Consider the following 14,824-nt stretch of genomic DNA (forward strand, 5'->3'; position numbering starts at 1 on the left):
AAAGCGTCGGGCGGCAAAAATTTTGAATACATTTCTTGCCCTACGTGAAACATTTTCAAATCGGTCGGCAACACTCCCCACTCCTGTTCTGCTTCTCTTTTCGATTTCTTCCCTCTCTAATTCTGCCTGTCTTCTCGATTTCCTAAAATTTGGGTTTAGAGCAACTTCTCTCTTCGCTACTGTAGATCGCAGAACCATTCTAAGAAGTTTTGCATTCATCAGTTCAGTAGACTCGTTGCCGCAGTATATTTGACGCATTTCCAGCAGGCATTTTTTTACTGGATTGCAGCTACAGCAGGTATTTATCGTTCTTTACGCCGCTCCTCCTCTCCACCCATAAATTGCATAAACTGATTTGGTATTCTCATCAGCATACTCAATAATGGCGGTCGAAAACTACCATGTAATTGAGCTCGTCGGCGAAGGGTCATTTGGGAAGGTGTACAAAGGAAGGAGGAAGTATACAGGACAGGTGCTCTTACATTTCACCCGAAATTTATATTTTCTTGACCGTTTTGGTTATTTGTATTCTTCAATTTTTGTTATTGGATACCAGACTGTTGCAATGAAATTCATAATGAAGCATGGAAAAAGTGAGAAGGACATCCATAATTTAAGACAAGAAATTGAGGTAATTTATTTTGTTTTTGCTCTCTGCACTGCTGCATCTGTGGGTTTCACATTTTCACTACAGGGCTTTTCAACTTCTCTGCTCTTGAAGATTGAACTTTCCAATATTTGATTCCCGCCCAAGTTTAAAATTGGATAAGCAAATACATATCCAGTGACAATAAATTAGTTATCATTCATTCAAAACTTTAGATTGCTGGAGTCGAGAATTCCTTTCTGCTGTTGAATTTAGCAGGGGTTCATAGCATTATGCTAATAGGATATTTTTCGCCTGCGATTTAGCACAAGAAATAGGATAAAAATTAACGTAAAAACAGAAATAGGATAGTCTTAAGATGTGCTCAATGCAATTAAATAATTTACCATTATTTGCTTAACTTTTAGTGATTAATTTAAGCACTAAATGTGCGCTGTTTAAATATAGTTTGATTTTGAATCCTGAATATATTAAAATTAAAGAGAATATTGGTGTCCATTATAATTGATGAGTCTGCACGAATCAGAATCAAAACAATTGTAATTAGATAATCAATGACTTAGATGCTGAAATAATTTATGCTGAAAGTCTCTAATGAACTGCCACATGCAAAATGTTTTAAGAACTGATACTTGAATTCACGCTTTAGCTCACCTTTTTAGTTGCTATATTTTTCTCTCTAGCTTACGTCTGCTGAAATATTAAGCTTCAATTTTTGTGAGGGTTAAACTATTAAATTAAGTTTTCATAAAACGTGCATCCCTAGAAGGGGACACTCTGCCTTCACCATTTCAGCAATTCAGCTTCCTTGATTACTGTATTCCTAAGTTGTATTTCCATAAATTCCATTTTTATTCATGATTATAGCATTTTTGAAATATGTACTGGTGCTCAAACATTTTAAGCCTGTACTTTTTTTTCAACTTTCTTTATCCATTACCTTTCATAGTTCCCACACGAGTGAAGAGCTACCTCAAAAACAGCAAAAGAAAATAGTTATTTCCTCAAAAAATGGTTATTGAAAATAGTTTATTCTATTTAAGGAACTTTCTTAAAACATCAAAACTCTTAAATAGAAGAAATTTTATTGGCACACGAGTTTCATTCTGAGATATCATATTTAATTTTGGACTTCGAAGGTATCTACTTTGTCACAAGGAATAGATCATACGATTTGCTTGAAGTACTAAGCAATTTTGATCAGTTGTGATCAATTTTTTTGTGGGTGATTATAAATTTTACAGAACAAATTAACTAACCAAAATTCAGACATGCAGTTTGATTTTGAACTAGTTATACATATGATGGTCCTCAGGTCAGTTCCAAGCTCAGTCATTTACATCAATGTGGTTTGTTGATGCTATTTCTTAAAAGTTTCTTGGAATAAAAGTGGTGCAGTCTGTGAACAAACAGTTTTTGAGGTGCAGAAAATTGTTGGGTCTATGCTCGCCCCATTAACTTGTTGAAGTTATTTTTAATATTTGCATGAGTGAATGAATCATTCTCATTTTGCCAAATACTTATGTTTTTCATCTTTTTTTCTTATATAAGACGTGTTAACTTTTTGCAGATCCTAAGAAAGTTGAAGCATGAAAATATAATTCAAATGCTTGATTCCTTTGAAAGCCCGCAAGAGTTTTGTGTTGTCACAGAATTTGCACAAGTAATCATCTTCTGTCATTTATTTCAATTGGCCTTTTGAGTGGTAGTAACAATCAATAGCTTTCAATTCTGAAATTGTTACACACTGAGTTGTAAACCATTATGTGTAATTAATTGAAGACAGACAGGGTTAGTATCCATGATAAGAAATGCTAGTAGTTATATTTCTTAATTTGCAGGGTGAACTATTTGAGATTCTTGAGGATGACAAATGCCTTCCTGAAGAACAAGTTCAAGCAATTGCAAAGCAATTGGTATTTAATTTTTATAAAGAATCCACTTTTCTGTCTAGTAATTTCAAATAAAGCATAAATTATTTATTCACCGGGACATGTTTCTTGGGTTTTGACAGCTTTGTATTTTGGGTTTGCGCGTGCGATGTCAACGAATACTGTTGTTTTGCGATCCATAAAAGGTTTGCTTATCAAAACTGATGTTGTTTATTTGGTATAAAAGCTTTTCTATAGCTTCTTGTGCTTTGAGAAATTATGTTACTGTGTGCATAATTTGTTACTTTATGCTTTTTACAGGCACTCCATTGTACATGGCTCCAGAACTCGTACGAGAACAACCTTACACCACACTGTTGATTTGTGGTCTCTTGGTGTTATATTGTATGCGAAGTTTCCTTTATCTCAAACTAGGAACTTCTATGTGCAGTTATGCATGTGCGATCTTATTTGTTTGAATTCGGACTTGAGAATCTGTCAGCTTCACGCTAGCATCTGCTTGTTTCCTCAATTTCTTGCTTGTGACATTCAGCTATTGCATTCCGTTTTCCATCCATAGCAGTAGATAATTTTCACAGATTTTAAAATCTATCAGGTTTAAGCCCTATCTTCAGCATCTGCATAGGTTAATTTTCTGAACAAATGATCAACTTATGAAGGACCCTTTGTAGTTTCCTTCTGAATGATGATATTCACTTACTCCTTGTAATGAAACCATGTTAGTACACAGATTCTTCTGTCTCAATTTTTTTTGGCCATTCATCTTAAATTTAAGTGTTGAAGCCATTTTTTCATGGCCATAACAGGTATGAGTTGTTTGTGGGACAACCTCCTTTTTACACAAATTCTGTGTATGCTCTCATCAGGCATATTGTTAAGGTATATTTCTCAAACATATGAAGCTTGTTATTTTAGATCCTGTGCTCCATGATGAAGTGACTTTCTTAAATGTAATAATCCAGGATCCAGTTAAATATCCAGACAGCATGAGTCCCCAGTTCAAAAGCTTTTTGAGGGGTTTGCTTAACAAGGTTGTGTGTAGTTGTGGACATTCCCCTTTCTCTATTACATGTTACTCTTATCCATATTGATGTGTAAAATTCATTGATTTATGAAATTATTCTTATTAGGCACCAGAAAGTCGTCTGACTTGGCCAGCTCTTCTTGAGCATCCATTTGTTAAAGAAACCTCAGATGAATTGGAATCCAGGGTAGCCATTTAAACTTTATTTAAAGTTGTACTAGTAAATGTATTTAGTCCCTCTCTTTGGAAGATAAAGAATAGATTTACAGTTGACCTCGTTATTTTTTTCATTAAAGAGATGTCAATTTGTGCCTGCTTCAGGAAATGAGTGAAATATCTGTTTCACCCAAGGGCTATGATCTAACACGGAGGGGTGAAGAAAAAAACCTGTCAACCTTCATCAGGTTCAGTTGCTTCTAGTTCTAGTGCTGCATGGAGATACTCCTCTATATTTATCATATGTATCCCTTTGTGTGATCCTTATTCACATAATTACAGTCTCAAGACTAATGAATTTTATTACAGCTTTTAAGGAGAATACTACTTTACCTGCTCAAAGTGAGGCTCAGATAAATTGTCCTAACTTGGACACAGCCCATTCTTCAGTACATGATGCATCCCCGGGATTTTCAAATCAAAATTCTGTCATAGAACCAGGTATCATTTCCTGCTTGGTAGTATTCTTATGCCTTATACTTCAATGGATGTCAGAAGAAAGGTGCTATTTCCCTTCTCTAATCTTCTTGTCCTGCTATTGTTTAGTAATTCTTTATAACTTAATCTGAGTTGTTGTCTTGTATACGAATCTATTTCTTTCTAAGTACATTATATTAATGAATATTATGTCATTGTATTTGCAACTTTAGTTAGGTAAGTAGCAGTTCATTATGCTATTCAAATTCCAATTTCGGTGTGCTTATGACATATTTAACTTTCCTGATAAACTTGTTGCAATAGTTGCAGTAGTTGTAAATATGCAAACTTGCAATCCTTTGATGACACAATGGTTTTGAATTGGTGTTAAACCATTCATATGCTGCTGTATTGGTAATTTTAGTTCAGTATATTTCATTGCTTGTAACAATTTTGGTCTCACAAAAACATACAAATACTGCATTTCTAATTTATAAACTACACCATTTGTGGGTCTTTGGTAAATGATAACATTTCACTCTTTTTTAACTCATCTATGTTTCTCTATATGCTAGTTAGTTCCTTTTGTCTGGTTCTTGTACCGGGAAGCAGTTGACAGGATGGCTTCCAACAATGGCTTATTGCATTTCTTTAAATTCAAGTTTCATAGCCTCATCGCAATTATTCTATTTAGACATTCACAAGCAGCAAATTCACGCATAGAGGAATTTTAGTGGCTTGTCATCATGCAGAATCTTGAAATGCTATTGTGTTTTATTTACTTGGAGGAATGATTATGATTCTTTGTTTTGCTTGAAAGCCTGTAATATGTGACATAACTATTTCTAATTAGGCTGCCAGAGATTGGAGAAACTAGAAAATATATCTCGCACACTCAAAGGTGCTAAATTAATTGGTCAGGATAATGAAGCATTGACTCATATTCTTCTACAGTTGAAAATATGGTCTGAAGGATCTCATAACACATGCAGGTAAATATGAGTTGCATGGTCATGTCTATTATGCATGTTAAGCCCACTTGAATCTCAATATTTTTAAAAAATGTACAGTGGTCAAGAATTTGTTGATACAAACCGGTCTTTGAGAATTCTCTCAAACCTAGTTGCAGCAGAAGCCCTCAATTCTAGTGGACGAATAGATGAATTAATAAGTGAGCTTCTTGCATTTAGCGGAACTATTATAGGAGTTAAATCCCCTGAAGTTAACGACGTGGTAGAAAAGGTATAGCATTGAAATATTTGAATTAGAAGTTCTTTCTTTAATACTTGTACCCTGCTGTATCTTTCCTCCTTGATCTTGCTTTGAGTTAGGTTCAATATGCAGATAATTGGCAAAAAGTGTCTGGCAAATGACTTTTTTCCCCCCAAAATATGAAGTTTCCTTTTTCAAGCAGAAAATTTCCAAGGCGTTATCTAATATATGGCATTGGGTTTATATCATCTGTCCATTTCAAATCTTTTGGCTGATAGTTTATTAGTATATAGCCTTCATTATTAACTAAACATTAAATTTTGTGCAGAGTTTCTCCATCACTAAGATGTTATTAGACAATAATGGCAGCTTCAATGCAAGCTCTTATCTGAGGCATTGGGTTGCAATTGTGGAAATTTATTCACAGGTCATATTCTTTTTATTACATAATTTCACATATGATAATTCTAAATAAAGGGAATCATATCCAATGAATTTAAACATAAAAAATCATTGTTAATACATATTCTGTTGGAAGATTAGGTTATTATACGTCTGTTTTAACTAAATTGTTTTCATTTTATTTAATTATTTGATATATGATTTGTTTTATTTAATGATTATTTGTTTTTTTCTTTTGTCATTCTGGGATAATGCTTCTATGTTCTTTAGCATTAGTTTTAAGTGTCCTTTTATCAGGATATGATTAAATTTAAGCTTTATATTATGATTAAGTTTTGAAAATCAAGCCTATTAGTTGGAATACTTTGCTGTTCTTTTATCTCCAATATATGTTCACAATATGCGTTTGTATTAATCTTGAATTTCTACATGGTGTTCGAACAACAAACCTGCCCGTTCAACCAGCTTTCTTAGAATTGAAGCGTGAGGAAAGTAGGAAAGAAATACCCATTTGAAGAAAGACATGCTATGGTAGCCCTTGGTTCTCACAACCTAACTGATTCCCAATAGAGAATTACATCACAATAATATTAACAGAAGAATAAACGTGTTGAGCTTGGACTTAGGTTGAGAAGAAACCTGAATGCCTGACTTTTGAGAAGTCAGCCTCTCTCCTCGCCAAAACCAGAATTCTTCTTATGTCACTTTGCTGCACAAACCAAGTGAAGGCACTTCCTCCTCTACTCCTCTCTCTTCCAGATAGCAGTGTTATTCTCACATTGGGCCCTCTTCCTTTTATAAACCTTGCCCCACTTCTTGCAAGAAGAGTCTTTGGGCCTCTTTCTATTGCAAACCTATCCCGCTAACCCACTAGACCCATCATCTTTTATATATGCGTATGGTTGCTATTCAATAAATAGATCACGAGATTATCAACAGTGAATTTTCTACACCGAATCTGTAACAGTTTCTATAGGTTATATTTAATCTGTCATGCATTATCATAGAGTACTCCAGCTAGTGCATACTTTTTGTTGTACATGGAACAAGCTCTTGGTGATTGCACATTGCTTACATGGGTGCTGCACTCTCAATTATTGATATATGCAGGTTGTAGCTTCCACAAATGATGCATCTGGACGGGTTCTCTATGAGTCTAGTGCGTGCATTACAATCATGCTATCTAGAGTTGCTCAGGTTGTTAGATCATCTTCTCAAACTCCAAGCCCAGAGACACTGAATGAAACAATAAAAAAAATTCTGGATCATGCAAAAACATCTTGCGTAGTGGACCATTTGTGTCTCTGCTTAAAAACTTCAGGCTCTAGTCTTACTTCAGGTTCTTCTATTATGTTACGGGCAGCTTCAGAAGCATGTAGAGCTATCTGGTCTCTGATAAATGCACTGGATATTCTTTTCATGAAAACAAATGCCGTTGTATTTCCTATAGATGCTTTACGGAGTCATTCTTTGTCTCGACTAGAAATTATAGATCATGAGCAAAGTCCATTTATGGGAGCAGAGTCATCAAAAATTGTCGAAGCAGTGACGAGAGCATTTCTGAATAACAAAGCCATTCGGGTTGCTGTTTACTATTGTTTCCACCAATGCCTTGAGGCTGCAATGTGTTCTGGTCTTCAGGTACTAGTGATTTAATGCTTGCCCTTGTTTACAAGGTTTCTTTTTGTGACAGAAGGATCTATGAATGTCATATTTGTTTGAGATTGTAAGGCAATAAAAGTTTTTTTAACCTTTTTGTAACACTCGATTATTAACATGAACCCTCAAGTTTTAGACATGACAGATTGACAATGATGAATATATCATTGCCTTTTCTCTTTCAGCTTTTGTCAAGGTGCTGCCTGCACAGTGGAGTTGTTCCATCACTCCTTTGTGGTCTGCCTAGTTCCCTTCCTGTGGTTACTGTTGTTAGTGGTGCTGGAGATGGTACAATTGTTTCAGAAATATTTTCAGTATTGTCATTATGCACTGCCTCTTTAAATAAAGATCCACAAAGTGGAGATTCAAATAACCTGAGGTGCAAATTCACCAATCCTTCAGCTCTGACTATTTCTTCGTGCCTCATCCTTGCTATAATTGCGCAATGTTTGAAGTCATCAGGAAGAAATTCAGCACTGTTTATGCTCACAAACTCACCAAAGAAACAGCTTGCTCGACTTTCATTGCTTGCCCGTCATATTTCTTCTGATGATAGGGAGAAAACTTCTTATCAACCTCAAGGTGCATCAGCTATGCTGGCTTTAGCATCCATTCTATCCCTCGAATCAGGGGCTGCTATTGAGTCCTCAATCTCTGAAATTGCCATGCCTTTGATTCCTCGAACATCTTCGCTATATGATTACCTTAAAATTTCATCCGGCAAAGAAAATGAGTTGGATCCTTCCTACCCCAGTGGGAAGCTTTCATTTTGGCAAGGACTAAGGGATGGTTGTGTTGGCCTTTTAGATTCCAGACTGAAGTGGGGAGGACCATTAGCTGTTCAACAGTTGTGTGCTATTGGTGTCCCTTTTTCTCTTATTCGCTTATTAGGCATTGATGGCACTAATGCTCCTCATGGACATGAGCGCCCAAATGATACGGTTGGATTATCCCCTACTGGTGTTATTTGGACAATTTCATCAATATGTCAATGCCTCTCTGGTGGTGCTTCTACTTTTCGTCAGATATTGATTAGGAATGAACATATCAAACTCTTTTGTGACTTGATATGCGATGCTCATCTAAAGTTGATAAACAGATGGATCGGACCTGGTGGAGGGAGAGCAGGAGCTAGAGACCTAATTAATTCAGTAATTGATCTCTTAGCATTTCCATTTGTTGCTCTCCAAAACGTGTCTGGCTTGCCGGCTGCCACTACATCTATTAACAACGGGTTTCTTCTCAACATGGGCTCTCCTTGTCATAAAGTATACATGGAAGATAAAGCCATAATTAAAGCAATAGAAGAAGACATGGGAAAATACATCAAGATCCTTCTGGAGGTTAACATTTTTCATCATTTTTTTTTCCTTTTGGAGATTTGGAAGATCTTCCGATTAAAAGTTTTTTGGTTCTTATAACGTAGCTTGGTAAAATGAGATGCTTTTACAGCTTGTTTTCTTGAGCAGTCTAATAGCTGATGGCAGCAGCTTATTCGCCCTTCCTGGCATTGACGGCTATACTTTTTGATTACAATCCATTTGTTGGGTTTTCTTTGAATTATTATTGTTGTGAATTGACTTTCATGAATTTAATACTGTTTGCAATATTTAAATTTTGCTATTAGACGATTACACACTGATTTGCTATATCAAGATATTAGCAAAACATTTTACCAAATTGTTTTTGAAAATTTCAGGTTGGAGTTCCTGGTACTATTCTACGATGCATACATCATATGGAGTTGAAGGAGTTGGGCAGGCCTGTTGCCTTTCTTGCTAAAATGGTCAGCCATCGACCTCTGGCGTTTCAACTAGTAAGCCTAGGTCTTCTAGATCCAAATAGGATGAGAAGGTTTTTGGATTGTTCAGTCCCAAAAGAGGTCACACTAGATGCCCTCATGATAGTTTCTGATCTTGCTCGTATGGACAAGGTAAGATTCTTTCTCATTAAATGTTTCCTTATTATCAGAAAAAATATCTTAGTTCTGTCTCTCATTGACTGCACCTGAGAGTCATCCTTTAGCTGACACTATCAGGAAAATCACAAAACTTACTGTGAGAGATTGGATGGTCATCTTTGACTATGTTTATAGAGAAGCAAATAAATGTGCTGATTTTTTTAGCCTACCAAACACTTCATGTTACCTTTGACATTATGGTTTTTTATGTTCCTTGACATAACTATAGAACTTCATGGCTTTAGATATGACAAAATTTTAGTCTCTTTACATGGTTTTTGCCATGGCCTTGTAATAAAAAAATATATATATATATCTTAGTTGTTCTGTCTTTGCCAGTTTACATAACAGTGCGGGTACATACAAGTTAAAAGAAGCAGATAAATGGAGACATTTCATACTCCGTAGTCGTGTTTATATGTGCTTTTGTGAGTGTCAAAGTGTTTTAAAACCAGATTGTTCATTGATTTGGAGCGTAAGGCATTTGTTCATCGTTCAGAGATCTTGCTTTGCTCAAATCATTCTTAAATATGATGGTATTAATAAATTTATTAAGAAATATATGTATAAAATAAAAAATAACTATACAAGTGTACAAATAATTTCACTAATTTCCGTTTGATATCTTTTATATAATTATACATGATCTGAAAGCTAAAAAATAAAATTTTCAACTTATTGTTACTTACGTTTTGATAATTTCTCCATGAACTTATCTTTGATAAAAATTAATGTTTACTCCTTTCATTTGTGCTTCCGAATGCGTTACATCTTGAAGATAAAGATAGTAGCTTTTGTGATGTCAAAGTCACTTTTAAAATTTCTTTTGAATTTTCCTTCTAACAAATGTGTTTATATTATACTGGACTGTACGTTGTTTTGAAATTTGAATGTTCATTCTTTATGATTGTTTCGAAATATTTTGTACATACTGTTTCTCTGTCCTCAGGCGTTCTATGAATACATTAAAGGTGCTTCTATCTTGGAGTTCTTAAAAGGTTTTCTTTCGCATGAGGACCCCAATGTGCGCGCCAAAACTTGCAGTGCTCTCGGGAATATGTGTCGTCACAGCGGCTACTTTTATGGTTCACTTGTATGTATTAAAATAACCTTAAGTACAATAAATGATTGTCTTGGTCGGGGTCTTTACAATTACAAATATATAAATTGAAAAGTAAAGCAATGTTATCATGAATAAAATAAGAAGCTTTAATTTTGACAATCAAATGAAACCTGACATTTTCTGCAGAGCTCATTTTATGCAGTTTCTTATTAAATCGGATATTGCAGGCAAGACATCAAATTGTAAGCATCCTTATTGATCGATGTGCTGATCCAGACAGACGGACAAGAAAATTTGCTTGCTTTGCTGTAAGCTTTATCAACTCCCTCAAAGATCTAAGTATTTATTAATTTTGACTCATTATGCCTTTTGGCAAGATTGCCATTTCTTTTTGTTAAGCGAATACCTTTGCTATTTTTCATGTGCCGTGCTTCTGTTTTGGTAATTGGTATTACATCAATGCCGACAACTCTTTCGTTCACTAGATATATGCAATATTTAAAAGATTAATTAATTGCATTTTTGGCATCTTTAGTTTAGTCACCAATATATTTAGTCTTTCCCATTTCAATGTGGTCAATTTTATCCACTCATCCTTATTAGAGCAATTCAATGCATCTAATTGTTAGCTTAAATTAATGAATATTTAAGTATACTAATTAAGAAGGACAATAACTAGCTTCCATTAAGTCAGAAGGTGAATGTAAATATTATATTTAACTGTGATCTATTTTCACATGTCAAGTTTGCTATAGTCTAGTGGTTTTCTCATTTATTGCTTGTATTAAAGCTTCACTCACCTGCATTGCACAGGCTGTAAATAGCCTTGGCAATGCCTTTGTAAATAAGACTCAGATGTAAGAACAAAGAGCCATTGATTTATCTTAACTGTATGAACAATGGATTTTAAGTTTACATGCAACCATGTTTTTTTTCCCTATGTTATTTTAATTGGAGGAAAATTATTATTTTAATTGAAACTAGAGGGAGTAAATTGATCCAGCTGACCAACTTCAATTATCAATTTAATTTCTTAAATTTAATTTTTATTAATTTGGTCCTTTATATTTTCTTAAATTGTCATGTTAGTCTTTAAGTTTTTAAACAGAAATTATTCTCAAATTAATCTAATGTTTAAAGTAGGATGATAACTTCCCAATTCCCATGGATATGTGACTGAATGAGAAAAAAAATTAGCTTTCAAATCAAGTTAATTTTTATCAAGGGTAAGCATAACTTTTGGTCCCTGTACTTCACTCACGTTTTGCTTTTGGTCCCTATATTTTTTTTTTGTGTTTTAAGTCTCTACACTTTTATTTTCCATTATTTTTGGTTCCTCTATGAGTAAAGTATAAGGATCTTGGAAGGACTTAAACAATGAAAAACAAAAGTGTACGAACCTAAAATATCGAAAAAAAGTATAGGGACCAAAAGCAAAACTCGAGTAAAGTACAGGGACTAAAAGTTATATTTATCCTTTTATCAATATAGTCTCTTACGTTACATTTTGTTATTTTGTTTTTTAAAATTTTCAGGTTTGTTTTTTCTTACATAAATAATTATATTTTTTTTTTGTTAATCTACACAGCTTCCATCAATATTTCGTTATCCTTGTTAGTAAATTTTAATCGTATTACATTCTCTTTAAATAATAAGAACCAAATCAATAACAAAATCAAACATAAGGGACCAAATCGATAAAAATTAAACTTTAGGGATCAAATCGACAATTGAGGTAAATGTAAGAAATTAAAAGTTTCATTATCCCTTAAATCAATAAAAATTAAAATAGTCTTTGGCATACATTGTTTTGCATATTCTTCTAACTCACATTGGGTTTGACCGCCTAACTTTGTGTATTTATTAGCTATTAAGTACAATTGCCTTCTTACACTCCATAAGTAGATCTAATTTATTTTCTTCAACCTGACCTCAGATTGGAAATGCTGCGTACCACAATGACATGCTATACGAAGAGCTGAGAAGATCCATTCCTCAGTTGGCAAATTTACTGCTGATGGCAGAAGAGGACAAGACTAAAGCAAATGCTGCAGGTGCACTTAGCAATCTGGTTCGCAACTCTGATAAGCTCTGTGAAGATATTGTATCCAAAGGAGCGATTCAGGTTTGTTGCATGCTATCTCAATATTAGGAGCACACAAGTGTTCTGTAAAATTTCTGCACGTATAACTCGGACAGTTGACAATTCAATAGGGTTATCCCATTCTATCTTATCTCTAATCAAGTATGACAAATATTCATCAATGACTTTATCTGCTTGCACTGAATGGGGTTGCTATTAAAGCTGACATAGAGTTAGAATGTAGAACTTCCATCAAAAGCAAAAGAAAGTTTACATGTAGAACTGTTCTAGACTCTCGTGCAAAAAATTTATTCATGGTTCATTATTCAACAACTTATTCTTTTGATTTGAATGATCATTGACATGATATTAGAGCCGGCGATCAGAAGTTGAATATTCGATCCTCTAGTTTTCATTATACATGCGTACGCATAATATGCATACATAAATGTATAACCTCCAAACCAAGGGATCATGAATTTAGTACTTCATTCTCTAATTTTTGGTTTGGTAAGCGCAAACATGCAGGGTGTCTTGCTGCATTTATGAATCATGAATAATGTGGTTTTGTTTCAAATTACATGTTTCATGACTTCTTCGCCCCAAACTTTTCTTTGATTGTTCGGCACAAGTACTTATAGTCAAGAGTGGAGGGATGGGGACTAGTAAGGGCCACAACTCCCAAGTTTTTATTGTTTTTCCTTAGTATTAATAAATGTTATATACATCTAGCCCCTTCAATATTTATGAAAACTTTATAATATATGTACTTTTTAACCTCAGCCACCTCATAGTTAAATTTTGATTTCGCCCTTTCTTATATTATTACATGAGATTCACTACTGTTTAATTTTGGAAGAATTACATATAAGTCCCAGACAATACAATTAAATATTATAAGGAGTTACGTTATGCTCATAGTCAATGCAATTTTGTTTTGGGTTGGGTGCTGCTGCATTACTTTTTGCCCCCTTCAAATTTAAATTTGAATGTACTTGGGAGGTGTTTCTGCACTCAGGTCACACTTCATGTGAGTGTGTTACATATGGAAGTGATTCCTTGCCTTTCTGCATGCACAGAAGATATGTGACTTCAAGTATCACTACTAGCAGGGTGGGAAGGGGAGGAGTCATGGCTTCAAAATTTTTAATTGTTTCTTAGTATTATATAGATCTTATATACTTTCAGTCCCTCAAGATTTATGAAAATTTTGTAATATATATGCTTTTTAATCCCGGTTCCTCGCATAATTAAATCCTGACTCCACCCCTTATTACCAGCTATGTTTTGTAATGTGATCGTGGTTTTTCATGCTTGCAGGCCCTCCTTAAGCTGATTGCAGATTGCTCATGCGTAGCGTTGAATCCGAGCAGAAATGATTCAACAAGCGAGTCCCCTTTAAAGATAGCTCTGTTTTCCTTGGGAAAAATGTGTGCACACCCCCCGTGCAGACAGTTCCTCCGTTCATCGCCCTTGTTTCCTGTAGTTGGAAGGCTTCAGCAATGCCCTGAACCATCAATTGCCAAGTATGCCTCTGTAATTGTTAGCAAAGTTGCTGAAGTTTGATGCTAATTGCCACCACCATATTTCCATGGATGCCATTCTAGTATTTTTTTTTTTTTTGACTGAAGGATGTCATTCTACTAATCCACTTGAAATGTGAGATAATAAAATGTAAGATGGGTGGGCTAGTCTTTGTTAGTAACAATGGTACAAGTCATAATAAACTTATGCCTTGCACTTGAAATGGACTGTATAATATCAGCTATGTCCATTTTTATATATCTATTCTGTATATAATATAAATGATGGGTAAATCACACAAAAGGACTGGGAAGAATATATGTCGCAAAAAAACAAAACTACCTCTTATACAGCAATTAGATAATTCTGAAATTGCTGTGAAAGATCAAGAGATTTAAATGTTATTAAAATTTATGGTGAAAATACAAAACTACCTCTTATACATTTATAAATACATATATATTTTACTATTGTCACTGACTATTGGAGCTCCAACTTTGACCCTTGGAAAGCCACTGCCAGACTTGTCGCTAGCAATCGGACCACCGACGTCAGTGGCAATTAAATTCAATTTTCAGGTGGCAAGGGAAGGTTTGAACTCACATCCTTGATCACCAAAAAATCCGATAGCTACCAAGCTACCAATGGTCCTTAATTATATAATGCACAAATTTATATATATTATTAGCTTTGTTTTCACTTTTCAAATTACCACTTATTAGGAGCTTAATTTTATTTGTCATTTCACAAATGGTTACTTATTAA

The 14,824-nt window shown here is 34.4% G+C and overlaps 1 protein-coding gene across 1 annotated transcript; it reads left to right on the forward strand.

Moving 5' to 3' along the window:
• Window positions 1-71: 71 nt before the first annotated feature.
• On the forward strand, window positions 72-14,321 carry LOC129318686 (serine/threonine-protein kinase TIO). The gene is given in 23 exon segments (XM_054963589.1): window positions 72-298; window positions 372-472; window positions 557-631; window positions 2,178-2,270; window positions 2,449-2,601; window positions 2,603-2,684; window positions 2,800-2,844; window positions 2,847-2,883; window positions 3,306-3,378; window positions 3,462-3,530; window positions 3,630-3,710; window positions 3,845-3,932; window positions 4,049-4,180; window positions 5,010-5,148; window positions 5,227-5,398; window positions 5,697-5,795; window positions 6,881-7,411; window positions 7,615-8,772; window positions 9,129-9,362; window positions 10,339-10,482; window positions 10,680-10,760; window positions 12,389-12,577; window positions 13,856-14,321. Coding segments are annotated over 22 exon segments (4,011 nt in total). The 5' UTR covers window positions 72-298; window positions 372-382; the 3' UTR covers window positions 14,102-14,321.
• The last annotated feature ends 503 nt before the right edge of the window (window positions 14,322-14,824 follow it).

This window comes from Prosopis cineraria, unplaced genomic scaffold (genome assembly GCF_029017545.1).
Source record: "Prosopis cineraria cultivar Desert tree isolate PC_DT_omini unplaced genomic scaffold, ASM2901754v1 PC1, whole genome shotgun sequence".
NCBI classification, from domain to species: Eukaryota; Viridiplantae; Streptophyta; class Magnoliopsida; order Fabales; family Fabaceae; genus Prosopis; species Prosopis cineraria.